General features: G+C 39.4%; 1 protein-coding gene across 1 annotated transcript; it reads left to right on the forward strand.

The window, feature by feature from the left end:
* The first annotated feature begins 1,845 nt into the window (after positions 1-1,845).
* lyplal1 (lysophospholipase like 1) lies at positions 1,846-17,598 on the forward strand. The gene is made up of 5 exons (XM_065246399.2): positions 1,846-1,951; positions 9,130-9,229; positions 9,501-9,670; positions 16,877-16,992; positions 17,074-17,598. Exons 1-5 carry the CDS (start codon positions 1,864-1,866, stop codon positions 17,293-17,295), a joined length of 696 nt encoding a protein of 231 aa, XP_065102471.2. The 5' UTR covers positions 1,846-1,863; the 3' UTR covers positions 17,296-17,598.
* The last annotated feature ends 494 nt before the right edge of the window (positions 17,599-18,092 follow it).

The following is an 18,092-nucleotide window of genomic DNA, read 5'->3' on the forward strand; positions in this document are numbered from 1 at the left end:
TAAAAGATCAATTACTAAGCTGCCTATAGAGGGCAGACCAAACAGACATTGTGATACGGGATTGATTTAACATGCAGGAGAGATCTCAAGTAATATGACTCTGGTCTTTTGTAAGTATTTGAGAGAGACACCCACATATACACAAATGTAGAGCATCCCTCCCACATAGTGAAGAAGTGAGATTTAGGACTCATATTGTGTGGTCTGAGCAGTCAGAGCAACTGAAACGTACCAGAATCACTGTTAAACAGCACTTAGTTTATGAAAGATAAGCCTCAAGCATGTGTTTAAATTGACTTAGACATCCCCTAAATCTTTATGAGCAAATAATGATGTTTATTTTAATGCAGTGTGTATTTTTATTACTGAATTCTGCTTCATTTAATGGGGCTTAAAGGAATAGTTCACCAAAAAAGAAACTTACCCATAATTTACTCACCTTATACACTCCTCTTAGCCTTTGAATGGCATTGAATAGTGGACTTTTTTTGAAGCCCATCTATTATCAGAAAAAGGAATGATTATGTATGTAAATCCATGCCTTATGAAGCAAAATGATACATTTGTGAGCGTAAACAGTTGCTATTTTGAGTGTATTTAACTATTAAAACATTTTAATATAAAGACATAGATAAAAATGACAGTAAGTCGGCACCATGTTGGTACACGCAATGTCATGAGGCATGCAGGAACCAATGAGGGATGAGAATGATGTAAAAAATGCAAGAATAAAGTGAAAATTATGACTATATTTCTATAGGGTAATAAAACGCTGTTAAACTTATGAAATCCTTTAAACTAATTCTTCAATTAATTAATAATTTTATATTACAGTAAAAAATATCTCCATTTTATGTTTTCATACCTTTAGCTAAAGCTCTTGAAAGCACATTCATTCATTAATAAAGTTATCCAAATGACTTTACATTTTGAATTAGCTATTCCCTATAAAGACCTACATCTGTAATAATATTAATAATAATAATTCATTACACTAATAATCAAGATTCTAATCAACTGTAGGCTATATTAAATATTTATGTACTCCACACAGATCAATATTTTGTCAGATGCAGAGAGGCTCATTCACACCTTTATTACATTGAGGCTGGATTATTGCAATGCGCTCTATTCTGATCTCCCAAATCGATCCATCAAAAAATTACAACAAAATTCAGCCACCCAGTTATTGACACATAAAACTACTCGTCGACATATTACTCCAGTACTCTTTGATTTACATTGGCTGCCCGTACAAGCACATATCGAATTCAAAACATTGGTTCTGACATATAAGGCTATTCAAGGGATGGCCCCTGCTTATCTTTGCAGTTTGGTCATTGATCTTACTCCAGCTCACTCTCTGGGCTCTTCCAGGTCATGCATCCTCCAGCAGCCTCGATATAAATTAAAGTCTATGGGTGGTCGAGCATTCTTGATCGCAGCATCACGTCTATGGAATGCTCTACCACCGGAAAATAGAGACTCTCCAACATTGGATTGTTTTAAGAAGTGTATATAGTAAAAACATACCTTTTAAGAACTGGTTTTGTAATTGAATGTTACTATTTTAATGTATTCCATTGTTGTTTATTCTCTCTGTATGCTGTAGCACTTTGAGTTTAAGAAAAGCACGCTAGAAATAAAATGAATTATTATTAATATAATGATTATCAAAAATCATGTAGCCTAATGTAAAACATATTTTGCTTTATATAAAAATCGTAGCTCCCCCGTTTACTCGCGTTTTACAGGCTAGCTTGCCACATCTAACATGGCGGCGCCGCTGACGTATCACAGGAGCGGACAAAAGCGGCCAATGCGCGGTTTAGTTATACGGTGAATATCGCGAGACAACGCGAGATGAAAATGGCCGCAGTTACGCTACAGAGGAGTGTTGTGAGTCAGACTGGAAAACATACTGCGTCTGTTATCTTTCTTCATGGCTCAGGTGCTTTTTATGCTATTAAAGTCATTGTAGTGTAAACGTAATGTCGCGTTTCTTATGGTCAAGAGAGCAGTCAGACTTTATTTAAGCGGGCTTTCACACATGATTGCGTCCATGCTTTTAGAAGAGTTTGACAGACCGAAGTCCAGTGGGAGTTTAAATACCGTACACGATTTAAAAAAACCTTTAAGTGACTGTGTTTTTAGTACCACACCATGCTTTTTCCCATCATGCCTTATTTAGAAACACAATTCTAAAAGAGCGCGAGACGCTTCTGATACATGCGTCCGTTTCACATGTTCATAGATGGACACAACAAATAATGCACAGAAATACACACAACCACCCGTTTTTGTTGACGCCGACTTACTGTAGCCTTTGCCAGTTAACTTTATTGTGCTTTTAGATTTAATACAAGACAGAGACACTTTGCATTCCAGCAAACATTTGATAAATACATTTTTTGGTCGATCATACTTATAGTTACTGTCCAGAATAAAGGATACAGTTCCCATAACAACTTATTTAATATTATTGTATATTAAATGTACAAGGATATATATATATATATATATATATATATAGATATATATATATATATATATATATATATATATATATATATATATATATATATATACACTCAACACTCCAACCACCCCTAAATTAACCCAGAATGAATATGTGAACGCACAGTATGTGCACAAAAAGTACAATGTATGAATATTCAAGTACACAGCATTTAAATACACCTAATATAGGGTGGGAACAACAATCCTGTACATTATAAATGTCTAGTATGCACTTTTGTGTTCAAAGATAAAAACCCACCACAAAACACCAATTATTATTCAAGCAAATCAAAGTTTTCGGTTTCTTTAATAAACATTAGTGTCACAAGCTAAGCTTGATGACAGAAAATGAAACATGGACTTGACACACATGCACACATCACTACCTGATTATGCCGGCATTTTCCATCTTTTAAATCAGAATGGAGTTGTGTAATTGTTTTTCCTATTTGAAATGAGTCTTGTATATATATTGGTTTGTTTGTTTTTGGTTGTTCAATTCAACTATACCTTTTGTTATTAGACAAAATAACTTCACAACTCAGTTTATTTGCAGTCAGAATTACCTTTTATTCTTGTAAGTATTTCCACCAAAACTTTGTTGTGGCTGTAGGCCTTCCAGTCTTATGCTGCACTATCAAACAGTCCATCTGATTCAAACAGGTATTTGTAGCATACCCCTAATTGGACTGAACCATTTGTAGTTTTGTCTGGGGGAGGGGGAATAGCAGCTAAACAATTATTTCCTTTTCTTTTCTTGTCTTTTCATTTCTTTTTTGTTTTGTGTGTGTATGGTTAAGTACCCATGGGTTTACACAATGTTATTTGTGATTGTTAGTGTTCTTTTATTTTTGTGTATAATGTTTTTATGTTTGATCCCTGCTTGTTCATTTGGTACAGGCCGAGGGAGGAGTTAGCCCTTATAAATAAGGTGCTATAGAGCTTATCAGGTCAGTCTTGATTTTGTAGAGGCCAAAAGTGAGACCCTGTTGCAAGTTGGACCAAATTATTTGGTGTAGCCTTTCATTGCACATCATTGCAATTTTGTTTTGTTCAGTTTGTTTGTATGTCAGTATGAGATTATGTAAATAATTTTCCTTTTTCATCATAATAAATCACCTTTTTGGGATCCACTGAACTGCTGTCCAGCTCGTTTGAGATTATTATTTTTGACCACTGGGCCCACGCTTACAGATGGTGTCAGAAGTGGGATAGCCCTGGTCATAAATAAGCTGGATTTTTTTTTTTGCTCAAAGAGATGCCACCAAAACTGCGGAGTCAGCCTGAGGAGGGCACTGAGCAAGAGCAGAGACAAGGTGCAACTGGAGGTTTGCCCACTGCTGAAGTTACTTCATCTGGAGGAGATGGGGCCATCACCAGTCTTGCCCGTATGTTCGAGAGTTTTATGGAATATCAGCGAAGCCGTGATGAAAGGCAAGAGAGAGAGACGGCCCGTCGGGAACAACAATACAAAGTTCTTCAGCATCAGGTCAGCCAGATACAGCTGGACTTTGAACACACCAGAGCTGAGGTTTCCACTGCAGGGAAGCCTGCCCGAGGAATGGACCAAGAACTACGTATTGCAAGGCTGGAAGACAACGACGACATTGAGCATTACCTCACGACCTTTGAAAGACTGGCAGAAGTTTTCAAATGGCCAAAGGAAGATTGGGCTATACGCCTTATTCCGTTGTTGACTGGGAAAGCACGGAGTGCTTTTGTCTCTATGGACCCTATGCTAACAAAGGACTATAATGCGGTCAAACAGGCAATCTTGTCTAAATATGCAATAAACCCTGAAACCTATAGACTGAGATTCCGAAGTCGTGAGACGGCATTAGAGGAAACTCCACAAGAACTTTACGTCCGCCTCAAGGATCTGTTCTGCAAATGGGTAAAGTTTGACAGTTGCAACAAGGAGGACATTATGGAGACTCTGGTGTTGGAGCAATACTTGCGAGTTCTCTACCCAGAAATAAGGACTTGGGTTAAAGAAAGGAATCCCTCCACTGCTGAAGAAGCTGCTATGCTTGTTGAGGCCTACATTGCTGCAAGAAAGGGCCCTGGCAACTACCGTTATGCAGGCATCCTACATCCTGGCAGGGGTAAGTTTGAGGGGACTGGGGTTGGTTCAAACTCTCATAGCACTACCCAAGCTAAGATCCTGAAGCCCATTCACAATAAGACTTGTATTTCTAAGGCACCACCATTAGGGCAACATTCTGACAGGCCAGATGTTGTGTGTTTTAATTGTGGAGAACGTGGTCACACTAGCCCTTTTTGCCCCTTAAAAAAGCCCAAAACCACCAGTCTATGCTGGGTGCCCCGCCCAAATCATTCCCCCTCCCATCCCCATAACCCAGAACCCACTATAACCATCTTGCTTAATGGCAAACCACTCACTGCCCTGATAGACACAGGTTGCTCCCGTACTCTGGTACAGTCTCAGTACATCCCTAGAGATATATGGAATGAGGATGAAACCATCTCCATTGTCTGTGTACATGGAGATAAAACCGAGTTAGCCACAGCAGATGTATATATTGAGATACACAGCCAGCCTTATCTGATGAGAGTGGGGGTAGCCACCAATCTCCCCTACCCCATATTGTTGGGTACTGATGTCCCTATTTTGTCAGATCTAGTGCAGAGCAGCACTTTGTGTGGTGTAGTTACAAGAGCCCAAACCCAGCGTATAAGGCAGGATACAGAAATTAATGCTTTGGATGAAATGCCCTTTTCAACTGCTGACATAGAGGTAGAGCATAAGCCCACTGACGAAGAGAGGTTAGAGCGGCGTAGGGAGGAAGTGAAGGGACTTGTTGGCAACACTGACCATGTTGAGTTAGAACTGGGGGAACCTGAACTAACCGAGGCAGATGTTACCATACCTAACAACCTAGCTAAGCTACAAAAGGAAGATACCTCTCTAGTGGAGTGTTTTAAGCAAGCTGAGAAAGAAGGTGGCCTTTTGCAAGGTTTTGGAGAAACATATGTTCTCAAGAAAGGCCTTCTCTATAGAAAGAGTAAGGAAGAAGGAACCCAGTTGGTTGTACCTAAAGCATACAGGAAGGAGGTGCTTGAGCTTGGACATACGATTCCTTGGTCTGGTCATTTAGGTTTCATGAAGACCCTAATGCGAATATCGAAGAGGTTTTATTGGCCTAAGATGTATACTGAAGTGAAAGAGTACTGCAAGTCTTGCCCTGAGTGTCAACTTACAACTAGTTATAAACCGGCATATGCACCACTGCACCCATTACCTGTCATTGATATGCCTTTTGAGCGTATTGGAGTAGATGTGGTAGGTCCACTAGAAAGAAGCCAGTCAGGGAACAGATTCATTCTTGTTATCTGTGACTATGCCACTAGGTACCCTGAGGCTTATCCTCTCAGAGAAATCACTGCTAAGCAGGTAGCAACTGCACTTCTTAGATTCTTCACTCAAGTAGGCATACCCAAGGAAGTCATAACAGATCAAGGGCCAAATTTCATGAGCCGCACCCTACACCAAGTTTATCAACTATTGGGAATTAAGAGAGTAAGAACCACCCCTTATCATCCTCAAACAGATGGCTTGGTTGAAAGGTTCAACAAAACCCTGAAAAATATGCTGAAAAAGTTTGTTTCAGAGACTGGAAAGGATTGGGACAAGTGGTTGCCATACCTGCTATTTGCATATCGAGAGGTACCTCAAGCATCAACAGGATTTTCTCCTTTTGAACTACTGTACGCTCACCCAGTCAGAGGTCCTCTTGATGTTTTACGGGAGGTCTGGGAAGCATCAGAAAAGCCAGGTCAAATAAACATTGTGTCTTATGTCCTGAAGATGAGGGAGCAGCTGGAAAAAACGACAGCTATGGCACGGAAAAACCTCCTTCAGAACCAAGCACGTCAAAAAGAATGGTATGATCAAACAGCCAGAACCCGCAGCTTTGAAGAAGGAGATGAGGTATTGTTACTTTTGCCTACTACAGAAAACAAGCTACTGGCCAAGTGGCAGGGCCCTTACCGAGTTCAAAGGAAGTTAAGCCAGGTCACCTATGAAATTTACATCCCATCTAGAAACAAGCCATTGCAGACATTTCATGTTAATTTACTAAAAAAATGGTATGCACAGCCTCCATCTACTGTTTCTCCAACTGTTACCAGTAAACCAAGTCCAGAGCAAACCTTGTTTATCCGAGCGGTCGAAGACGAAGAGGAAGTAGAGGAACAATACTTCCCAGTTCCTCGCCAATTTGCTCAATTGGATTTCAGCCATCTGCCAGAATATAAGAAACAGCAATTACTGGACCTGATACCATCTGGTCTGTTTAAAGAGACACCTGGTCTAACCAACATGGTATCACACCACATTACCCTACACAGTTCTAAACCAATTCGCCAACCTGTTTACAGAATACCAGAACGACTCCTGTCTACCTTTAAAGAGGAGTTGGAAACCATGCAGAGTATGGGGGTCATAGAGCCATCTGCCAGTGAGTGGAGTAGTCCAGTCATCTTGGTGCCCAAGAAGGATGGCAGCCTTCGTTTTTGCTTGGACTTTCGGAAGGTAAACAGCGTCAGTAAGTTTGACTCCTACCCCATGCCCAGGGTAGATGACCTTGTGGAACGACTGGGACGAGCTAAGTACATCAGCACCCTAGACCTATGTAAGGGCTATTGGCAGGTTCCGTTGACCCCAGAGAGTCAGGAAGTGACAGCCTTCCGAACACCGTTTGGACACTTCCACTTCCGGGTCCTACCTTTTGGAATCCATGGGGCACCTTCCACCTTCCAACGAATGATGGATCAACTCCTTCGAGGTACCGAGGGGTACGCAGCTGCCTATCTAGATGACATTGTCGTCTATAGCCAATCATGGGAAGAACATCTGTTTCACTTAAAGGATGTTCTAGAGAGGATAAAAAGTGCAGGCCTCACCCTTCGCTCTGACAAGTGTTTTTTGGCCAAGCGAGAAACACAGTATCTGGGATTTGTTCTGGGACATGGAGTGATTCGACCCCAAGTCAGCAAAATTGAGGCTATTAAGTCTGCTGAAAGGCCAAAGACCAAGAAACAAGTGCGGTCCTTCCTTGGCCTTAGTGGGTGGTATAGAAGGTTTATACCAAATTTTTCTGCACAAGCTGCTGCACTGACCACTCTCACCAAAAAGGACAAACCAAACAAGGTAGTGTGGACTGATGAATGTGAACTTGCTTTTCAGGGCTTAAAAGACTCACTCTGCAAGGAGCCAATACTGCAGAGTCCTGATTTTGAACAGACTTTTACTGTCCAAACCGATGCTTCCGAGCATGGCATTGGAGCTGTTTTGTTACAGGGGAAGTCAGGACAACTAAGACCGGTGGCTTACATTAGTAGGAAACTCCTTCCCCGTGAGTCTAGGTACTCTACGGTGGAGAAGGAGTGTTTGGCTATCAAATGGGCCCTGGACTCCCTACGTTATTATTTGCTGGGCCGGAAATTTAGACTAGAAACTGATCATCGGGCTTTGTCCTGGTTGGGTCAAATGAGAGACACTAATTCTAGAATTACCAGATGGTTTTTAGCAATTCAACCGTTTGATTTTGACGTCCTTTATAGATCAGGCACCCAAAATTGTACTGCGGACTACCTCTCACGGACACCTCATGAGGTGTCTGGAGAAAGGGGGGGAAATGTCACAAGCTAAGCTTGATGACAGAAAATGAAACATGGACTTGACACACATGCACACATCACTACCTGATTATGCCGGCATTTTCCATCTTTTAAATCAGAATGGAGTTGTGTAATTGTTTTTCCTATTTGAAATGAGTCTTGTATATATATTGGTTTGTTTGTTTTTGGTTGTTCAATTCAACTATACCTTTTGTTATTAGACAAAATAACTTCACAACTCAGTTTATTTGCAGTCAGAATTACCTTTTATTCTTGTAAGTATTTCCACCAAAACTTTGTTGTGGCTGTAGGCCTTCCAGTCTTATGCTGCACTATCAAACAGTCCATCTGATTCAAACAGGTATTTGTAGCATACCCCTAATTGGACTGAACCATTTGTAGTTTTGTCTGGGGGAGGGGGAATAGCAGCTAAACAATTATTTCCTTTTCTTTTCTTGTCTTTTCATTTCTTTTTTGTTTTGTGTGTGTATGGTTAAGTACCCATGGGTTTACACAATGTTATTTGTGATTGTTAGTGTTCTTTTATTTTTGTGTATAATGTTTTTATGTTTGATCCCTGCTTGTTCATTTGGTACAGGCCGAGGGAGGAGTTAGCCCTTATAAATAAGGTGCTATAGAGCTTATCAGGTCAGTCTTGATTTTGTAGAGGCCAAAAGTGAGACCCTGTTGCAAGTTGGACCAAATTATTTGGTGTAGCCTTTCATTGCACATCATTGCAATTTTGTTTTGTTCAGTTTGTTTGTATGTCAGTATGAGATTATGTAAATAATTTTCCTTTTTCATCATAATAAATCACCTTTTTGGGATCCACTGAACTGCTGTCCAGCTCGTTTGAGATTATTATTTTTGACCACTGGGCCCACGCTTACAATTAGACTAATTTAGTCTGATGGTAGTAGAGTCATGTTCATGTTATGTATTTTTCTTTGCTCTCATTACGTTCAGGAGACACAGGGCCGGGATTACTCAGGTGGGTTTGCGATGTGTTGGGACAAAACCTGGCATTTGAAAATATTCGGATGATTTACCCCACAGCACCAGCCAGGTAAACGTTTATTTACTGTTACTGTTATCTGTCTGTGGTTTATAATGTTGTGCATTCATTAAATGTCTTCTTTGACCTTTGTAACTTCATTCACTGAATAATATCACGTTTTAGATGCTATTCATATAGACGCCCTGATAATTCCAGATAAAGAAATTTTTATATCTTATAGCAATACAGTCATGAACAAGCTTTAGTTTGCGGTCTTTCCAAGTCTCTTCATTCAGACGAGCATGCTGCCCGCTTAATTTTAAAATGTGTTGTTTTTTAGGCCCTACACACCCATGCGAGGGGCTCAGTCTCACGTGTGGTTTGATCGTCATAAGATTTCTCAGGACTGTCCAGAACATTTGGAGTCAATAGATTCCATGTGCAATCGTTTAAGTGCCATTGTCCAGGATGAGATTCAAGCAGGAATACCCAAACACAGGATGATTATTGGTATGACTACTGCTTTACATCTCTACACTAGCTGGTTTTTAATTGATGTTATTTACTGGCAACAGTTTGTTCAAAGTTAAACGGACATTAACAAGTCATTGGGCTCTATCTTACACCCGGCGCAATGCAGCGCAATGCGCAACGCAAGTGTCATTTGCTAGTTTCAACACGGCAAAATGATAATTTTCACGTTTAGCGCCACGTTGTTTAAATAGCAAATACATTTGCACCCATTTTTGTGCCCATGGGCGTTCTGGTCTGAAAATGAGGTGTGTTCAGGCGCATTGTTGGCGCGTTGCTATTTTGAGGCTAGACTACGCCATTGACCAACAAAAAGTCAAATTCTCGACCGTAAAATGTAAAAGATTATTATTGAGTCTCTTGGACATAAATGAGGACAGATTATGAGACGTTAGAAGGCACAAAGAGCTGCTTCACCTGTCGCCTGGTAAGTAAATAAGTGCTGTGCTTTAAACAAATGCATCTGTTTTTAAATGTTTTTTTAAATGCTACCCCACAGATTTATTGTATATGATGACACTGTACCTGTGGATATGGTGAGATGAGAAACATTTTTAAGTAATGCTTAAAGGGGACAGAGAATGAAAAACCATTTTTACCTTGTCTTTGTTGAATAATGGTAGTCTACCCGCATTCACAAACATACAAAAAGTTCTGCACATGCTAAACATCTCGGTCTTATAGAAATTCCTCTTTTAGAAATGTCAGCCAGAAAATGGCCCAATCTGAAAAACTGATGCTTATGACATCACAGGCATCTCACTGCCCCTCCACTTTAAAATAATTGGCTACATTTTTTGAGTGGCAGCAAAGTCAGCCAATCAGTAATGAGATTGCAAGTTAAGCCAGTAGGGGGAGCCAAATAGGTGCAAAACCACTTGTTTAAAATCCCCCACCCTAATAGAGCTATCTGAGAGAGGTTTTTAGGAAGCTTCTAAGGCATTACAGACCCAAACAAAAACATTTTTGTCTACATATCAGAGAACAATACCCCGTTCAATCATTCTATGTCACCTTTAAAAAAAACTCATGGTGCTGTCCCGGTGCTGAAACGCTTCGGCTCTCTGCACGTTTGTAAATTCTTTATCTCCTGTTTGTTACAAATAAAGTCTTTTAGAGTACAAACCCTTTCTTACATACTTGTAAATTATTATTTGATTATATTGGATACCATACATTTACAGCAATAAAAAGCCTGCTATTTTTACTTCCGTGACTAAAAGAAAACGTGTTTTAAAGGTTTTAATTAAAAAATAACAATTTCAATACAATTGAAAAACAACACAATTATTTAACATTAATCTTAAACTGGGGGTCTTCTTTCTCCGCTTAGTTTTTCAGTTTACAAAGTCCATCATCTAAATAGGGATTAGACATAGTGCCAGCGCAACTGGCTTTTAAAGGGGATGAGAGCTGAGACTCTCATTGGTTTATTGCACGTTACGCCCAAAACACACCCATTACTCATTTAAAGATATGAACAACCCTTTTTGACGGTGCGCTCGGCGCACAAACCAATTTAACCCTCGTTAAATTAGCAAAAGTGGATTCGGACACGCCCATTTAGACCGTGAGCTGTGCACTTTAGACAATGCGCTTAGATTGTTAAAATAGGGCCCTTTGTCTTTACAGAATAAAACTATAAAATAACAGCATCATGCAAAGCATTTTGGGAACCAGAAATCCTCATCAACCTTTTTTTGTTTTTTCCTTCAGATTTTGGTTCTCAGAAAGACTTGTCAAACTGACTTGAACAAACTGTTGCCAGTAAATAACATACATTTAAATCTACAATAAGTTACTGGCAAACAGCAGCAGTACTGTATTTTAGAGTGTATCCTCTTTTTAATTTTCCTCCTTTCCATTCTACCCCCATCTACATTCCCCAAAGTCTTGCTTTCTTCTAAAAATACTAAAATCCAATATTACGGAGTACAATCTTGCTAGCAGTGTTAGAGGTGCTTGAGGTGTCTTGGTTGCTGTTTTACTATAAAGAGTTTAAAATAATTACTCTATGAGGTTTTGGGAAATGATTATGAGTGTCACACAATTTATGTTTAATGAATTATTAGAAGTTGAATTGAGTTCTACAGTATTGTGCAAACACTATATTGAATTCAATTAAATGATCCCTGTTTGTATATTAATGCCACTTTTCTTTTTGGGGGGGGTCTGAACTCCTCCTTTAAGACCTTTAAGCTCTAAATGTTAGTATCATAAAATGAATAATGTCATTCTAAACCCATGTGACCCATCTCTTCATGAAAGTAAGGAAGAGGACTACGTGTGTGGAACAACACATATACTGCACTTGTTTTACTGATACTAAAATGTCATCTTTGTTGTTGTATTTTATTCTGTCTATTTAAATGTGTCTGTTTGTATTTTTCATTATTCTTTGTAGCTGTCATAGTGAATTAATGTGGTATGTTGTTGGTTAGTGTTTGTTACCGGCCTAGGGACTACAGATGAAAAGTAGTATTTCTTTACTAATTCTGGCATATTTACATGTTGTCTGTCTTTACAACACTGTTCATGAATATGCATGGTCCCTATTAAATAAAAATAAAAATAACAGAGGGTGAGAAAATGATGATAGAGTTTTCATTCTGGGGGGAACTAGTTCTAACGGAAATGATTGGCGAAGGGTTAACTGACCAGCCAATAACATACCTCGGAATAGTTGCGAAGAAAACGTGAAAATTTACAAAAAAGGTCTTTGTGTGAAAAGGCTCTGTGTGGAAGGACAGAAAAGCCCCTTAACTCGGTTCCAAAGACACTGATTCAAAAAACACATGTTCCTGTGAGACTGCTGAAATATTATCTTCCTAAATCATAACATTTTGTCATTAACTATAAATACTCATTGGAGTCACTCGGCACGCTGGAGAAACGAAGTGGTCTGTACGCTGAGTCCACTTCCCAGGCTGATGGACTGACAAGCAGCAGAACTTTCCATGGAAACATTTTCAAAAGACTGGCTGTAGGATAGTTCTGTGTATTTCAGTTTTTTTAGGTGTTGGAATTAATGGGAAAGACCTGAAGTGATAGGTGTCAAAGCCACACGATACTAGGGTGTAGGAACTATGTGGAGTTTCATGTTAGGATGGAGGCGGCACTTTGCAGTGCGTCTTAAAGGAAAAGTGCACACGTAGCTTTTTGCTTTGTTCAATTGTTAGTTTGTTAGTCCTGAAGCTACAAATAAACGCATCACCTCTGTTATATAAAATGTGAACTCTATCCTTTATCTTAACATGGCTCATACCATCTGCTCTGACAGACTGATGTGTACTTCTTCACTTTCCCAGATGTTGTGCCCAGATTTGCCCAGATGTGTGAGATTAAGCACAGGCTTGAAAGAAGAGATTTCATGATGTGGAACTAAAGTCGAGCTTTCCTCCAGTTTTTTGTGATTCACATAGAAAACTTAAATTCACTTAACTTGAGCCGACTGGAGATATGGGACTGCTTTTTTTATATAAAACTCTGATCATGCTTGTATTGCAGCTAGTCATTCTCTCAAAACCTGGTTTGATGCTTTCGTTCTAGTTCTTGTTTAAAAAGTAAGATCATTGTGATATGTAATGAAAACATTATTCATCAAAACACAACAGTATGATCTTCTACAGCATCTGATTTTTGCCAGATTGAAACGCACGCCAAAAAAGTTTGAGAAGCAGTGCTTTACCTGAAATTTTTTTTGCACTCAGTCGTTTCACCTAAAGATGGTACCTCTGAAGTGGAACCAGGTAAATTTGTTTTATAGAAACCCGGCGCTTCTTCAAAAGTTGGGCAATAGTTGAAAGACATTGGTAAAGGTGCTATCACTAACTTTCATTTCAGACAGCAGATCTGTCTGTCATTCCTTTCCCTAACCATTTCCACCACAGCCAACTCCTGCTGGTCAGTGAGAACATGTGAGCAACCACCACTAGAGCCCTTTTCACACAGACATTCCGTAAAATACAAGGGTAAGGCATCCTGGAAATTTTCTGGGACCGTTTGATTTTTTATTCATTCACACTGACATGATTGATGGTCCTGGAAAGACACGTGACCTGTTGAAAGTCCCGCCCTCTCTTCTACACAGCGTATGAAGTTTGCATATTATATATTATTTCTCTCTCCTAGAACCACTCACATGCATTTTTGTTTATGATAAGACTATAAAGGAGCGTGTGACACGCACAGTTCTATGCTGGTGAATGATCTCCGGTTCAGAATGGATATTTGACGAGCTCCCTGATCTCTGCTTTGATACAGTTTTCAGACATTTCTCATCGTGATTGTTTATATGCATTAAAAACCTGCAATTTGAGAGGCTGAACGATATATCTTGTTGGGATGACGTGCGGGTATTTTCGTTTATTATAGCTCAAATGAGCATGTGACGCGATATTCTTTTATGCTGCTGAATGATCTCCATTTCAACGCAGTAAGTGACGAGCTAACTTACCTGATATCTGCTTCAGTCCAGTTTGCTGACATTTCTCGTCGTGAATGTTGTAAATCCCTCATTTTAAAGAGTTGAACCAACTTCATGTTGCCATGTCACCCGTGTCCTCACTACGGCACGTGCGTCATTGTTTATGCGTCTCATTTATCATTTCCTGATAACTGCTTCAATCTAGTTTGGAACATTTCTCGTGGTGAATGTTTATATGCATGTTATCTCTCGTTGTAAGGAGCTGAACCATAACTTATGTTTTGATGACACGCGCGTCCTCACTACGACACGCCCATTACGGCATTCTTTCGGCTTTTTGTTCACACAGAGGGTTATCCGTGTATCTGACTAGGTCCTCTTTCCGGCAACGATCCCAAAAGATTAACGGGACGAGTTTGTGTTCACACAGACGCTTGTCTGGCAATTTTATGGGTATTTTCTGGGACCAGAGGTCTGTGTGAATGGGGTTTAGGTTGTCTCCCATCAATTCTAAGTGTATGCTGTCAATATTTTACTACTAAAAATGACAGAAAATTGTGACATTTTGTTATAAACTATATACATCAATGCTTATAATTGTTTTATTCATTGGAGCTACAGGGCTCCAGACTAACTTTTTTCACTAGGAGCACAGTGGCCCCCAACTGAAAATTTTAGGGGCGCAACCAGAAAATGTAGGGGCACACACAGTAAATCAACATGCTAACCAAATATTCACATTTCTAATAATTTCCACTGTATTACTAATAAATACTTTGATGATAGATGCAGAAAGTACAACGTGCTGTTTCAAATTCAGTGTCACATCACAAAAAAGGTCAAATTTACTGGTCGCACATGTGCTACTGGATGTAAAATTCAGTGGCACACTCTCAAATTTTGGTGCCAAAATGCCACCATCTGGAGCCCTGAGCTAGCAGGTGACCTGGATAAGTTAGTTTAAAAACATAACTTTATCTGTTGATGCCTTTGTTAACCACGTGATTAATGATGGCATGGACTTCATTTGATATGACAGTACACTGCCTTCTAGTTCAAGACACATCTTTAGATGAGCTCTAACATATCATCTGTGATGTTACCTGGGGTCTAAGTGTGTTTTGGGTCTTTCGAACGTCATTCAACCTTGCCCTGTGCCCCAGCCAGGGTTGGTAAGACCTTAAAGTAATATTCCACTTTCATAAAAAAAACTCTTATAATTAACTCAACCCCATGTCATTTAGGATGTTGATGTCTTTTTTTGTTCAGTCAAGAAGAAATTAAGTATTGTGAGGAAAACATTCCAGGATTTTTCTCCATATAGTGTACTTAAGTGGACCTCAACAGTTCACAGTTTTAATGCAGCTTTAAAGGCACGAAGCATAAGGGTCTTTTTTTAACAAAACAATCTTCATTTTCACCAAAAAAGTACTTTTTAATAATAATTTTTTAACCACAACTTCTTGGCCTGGACCAGCCGTGTGACGCGCCAGCTCATGACCACTACTGCATGATCTTCACTGGCTACCTGTGGCGTCACGCATTCACTTTAAGATATTGCTTCTCACATTTAAGGCATTACATGGTCTTGCACATCCATACCTGTCTGACCTTCTCTGCCCCTATTCTCCTGCCCGGTCCCTCAGATCATCTGACCTTGGTCTTTTGTCCATTCCTCGTTTTCATTTGTCCACCGTAGGTGGTAGGTTAATGCTCCTAAATTATGGAATTCCCTACCCCTTTCACTTCGTACAATACTAACTTTGTCTACCTTTAAGGCCCAACTTAAAATGTATCTCTTCAATACTTATTATGGATAATGTTGTTAAATCTGTCCTAATGTGTTTGTATTGTGTATATGGTCTTATATGTTGTATTGTGTAGTTGGAAGTGTTAATGTATTGTATAATACTATGTGAAGCGGCCTTGAGCCATTCGAAGGTGCTATATAAAATGAAACTTCTTCTTCTTTACATATTGCGTAATCATGTCGAAAAGGTCACACATGACATAAGCAAAACTACCAGTGTTTACAAGTGTGGAGAAAGAGGAGCGTTCAAACGTTGTTGTATGTTGAATGATGCTAATTAATGCCTTTTTGTCAGTTTATTGTTTAAAATGATCCACAAGTGTGCGTTTCACATATGTAATACGTAAGGTTGCGTTTGGCGGGTCACATGGCTAGTGCAAGATGAGAGGTTGTGGTTAAAAATTTCTTATTAAAAAGTAATTATTTCTTTGGTAAAAATGGCAATCGTTTCGCTAGATAAGACTCTTATGCCTCAGTTGGGATTGTTTAGAGCTCTTTGAAGCTGTATTGAAACCGCAAACTACTGGGGTCCACTAAAGTCCACTATATGGAGAAAAATCCTGGAATGTTTTACTCAAAAAACGTAATTTCTTTTCGGCTGAAGAAAGAAAGACATCAACATTTTGGATGACATTGGAGTGAGTAAACTATCAGGATTTTTTTATGAAAGTGGAGTTATCCTTTAAATGATGTCTAATTTGTTACTTTGCTTGATCTACAGCCCTTGTAAAGCCTTCTCAGTGGATTCTGTAATATTCCTACATTCCTCTGATGGTCATCCCTTTGTCCACATCATGTCTACTTCTTTGATCACTTGTAGGTTATCTGTCTGTCTCCATGTTTGTGCATCAATTTTAACCCCAGTGGTATATTCCTAATAGACAGAAGAAATGTGTCTATATTTAAGTGTGAATGAAACCTTGTCTGTTATCTATATCTTTTTTGCAAGGTGGGTTCTCTATGGGTGGAGCCATGGCACTAAATCTGGTCTACAGATACCATCAGGATGTTGCCGGTGTCTTCGCTCTGTCCAGCTTTCTCAACACGGACTCAGTTGTATATCAGGTAGTTTTTATGTATTATTAGTACTAGTATATAATATCAAGGTAAAACCCATGCCTGTAAAGTATATCTTACCCTTTAAAGGCAGTAGAGAGCGTAGCACAGCGACCTCTACCTGAGCTTTTCCAATGCCACGGCACAGCAGATGAGCTTGTTTTCCATAGCTGGGGTAAAGAGACAAACTCCCTGTTGAAGAAAGCTGGCCTCAATACGCAATTCCATTCCATCCCAGACCTCAACCATCAGTTGTGTCAGCAGGAACTGGAGTTACTACGATCCTGGATCCTGAAGAAACTTCCTCTTTAAAGCCTCATTAATGCTGGACAATGACCATTACTTTCTAACATCCAACGGAGTAGTTGACTCATAAATGACTTCTTGTGTACTCAAATGTCATACCAAAACCCATACTGATAATATGTTTTTTGGGAACAAATGAATTTTGAGGAATATCCCTAAAGATATTCTATGTGAAGCTATTGTGTGGCTTAATAAGACTTGAAGTGAAGGAGACATATAGACTACTTTATTAGTGCTTTTGTGCTAATAAAGTATTTCATTAAATAGAAAATGCTCACAATGTTGATACATTGTCTACTGTATGGTTTTCGAATAAACTATTAGTATTGTTTCTATAATTGTGTTGGATTCATACTTTGTTCTTTGTTTGATTATTGTATGTACTGCTGGTATCAGTTTGTTTACTGTGCAAAGTCAGGTTTTTTTTGTTTGCTGTCGTTCATGTGCGTAAGCTGTATAATCCTTGCATGTGTTTAACTCTTAACTCAAAGACTCTTAATGTGCACATTTTATAGCCTGTAGCGCTAACCACTTTAAAGTCTTAAGTGAGGCACATTCTGCAGGCTGTGATGACTGTTCCATGGAGTCTGGTTTGGCCCGTACTGCCTGTGGTCAGGCTAAAACGGCAGGTAGAGCTATCACACCGGAGAGAAGGAATGCCACTCAGCTCTGTGGTCTGGAGTCGGAATCCGGTTTGTTTGGCACCCTCCCCTTTCCTATAGAGCAAAGTCGCTCCCGTTCTACCCTCCCTCTCCCCGCATCACTAGCGTTCTGTAGTGAAATCTGCTGAACATGTGTTTGGA

The sequence above is a fragment of the Paramisgurnus dabryanus genome, chromosome 13, assembly GCF_030506205.2.
Source record: "Paramisgurnus dabryanus chromosome 13, PD_genome_1.1, whole genome shotgun sequence".
NCBI lineage: Eukaryota > Metazoa > Chordata > Actinopteri > Cypriniformes > Cobitidae > Paramisgurnus > Paramisgurnus dabryanus.

Excerpts from the sequence above, each read along its gene's own strand:
- lyplal1 (XM_065246399.2), top strand. The coding sequence starts at position 1,864 with ATGAAAATGGCCGCAGTTACGCTACAGAGGAGTGTTGTGAGTCAGACT. Across the intron at positions 1,952-9,129 it reads TATCTTTCTTCATGGCTCAG|GAGACACAGGGCCGGGATTA; the intron begins GTGCTTTTTATG and ends CATTACGTTCAG. Across the intron at positions 9,671-16,876 it reads CAAACACAGGATGATTATTG|GTGGGTTCTCTATGGGTGGA; the intron begins GTATGACTACTG and ends CTTTTTTGCAAG.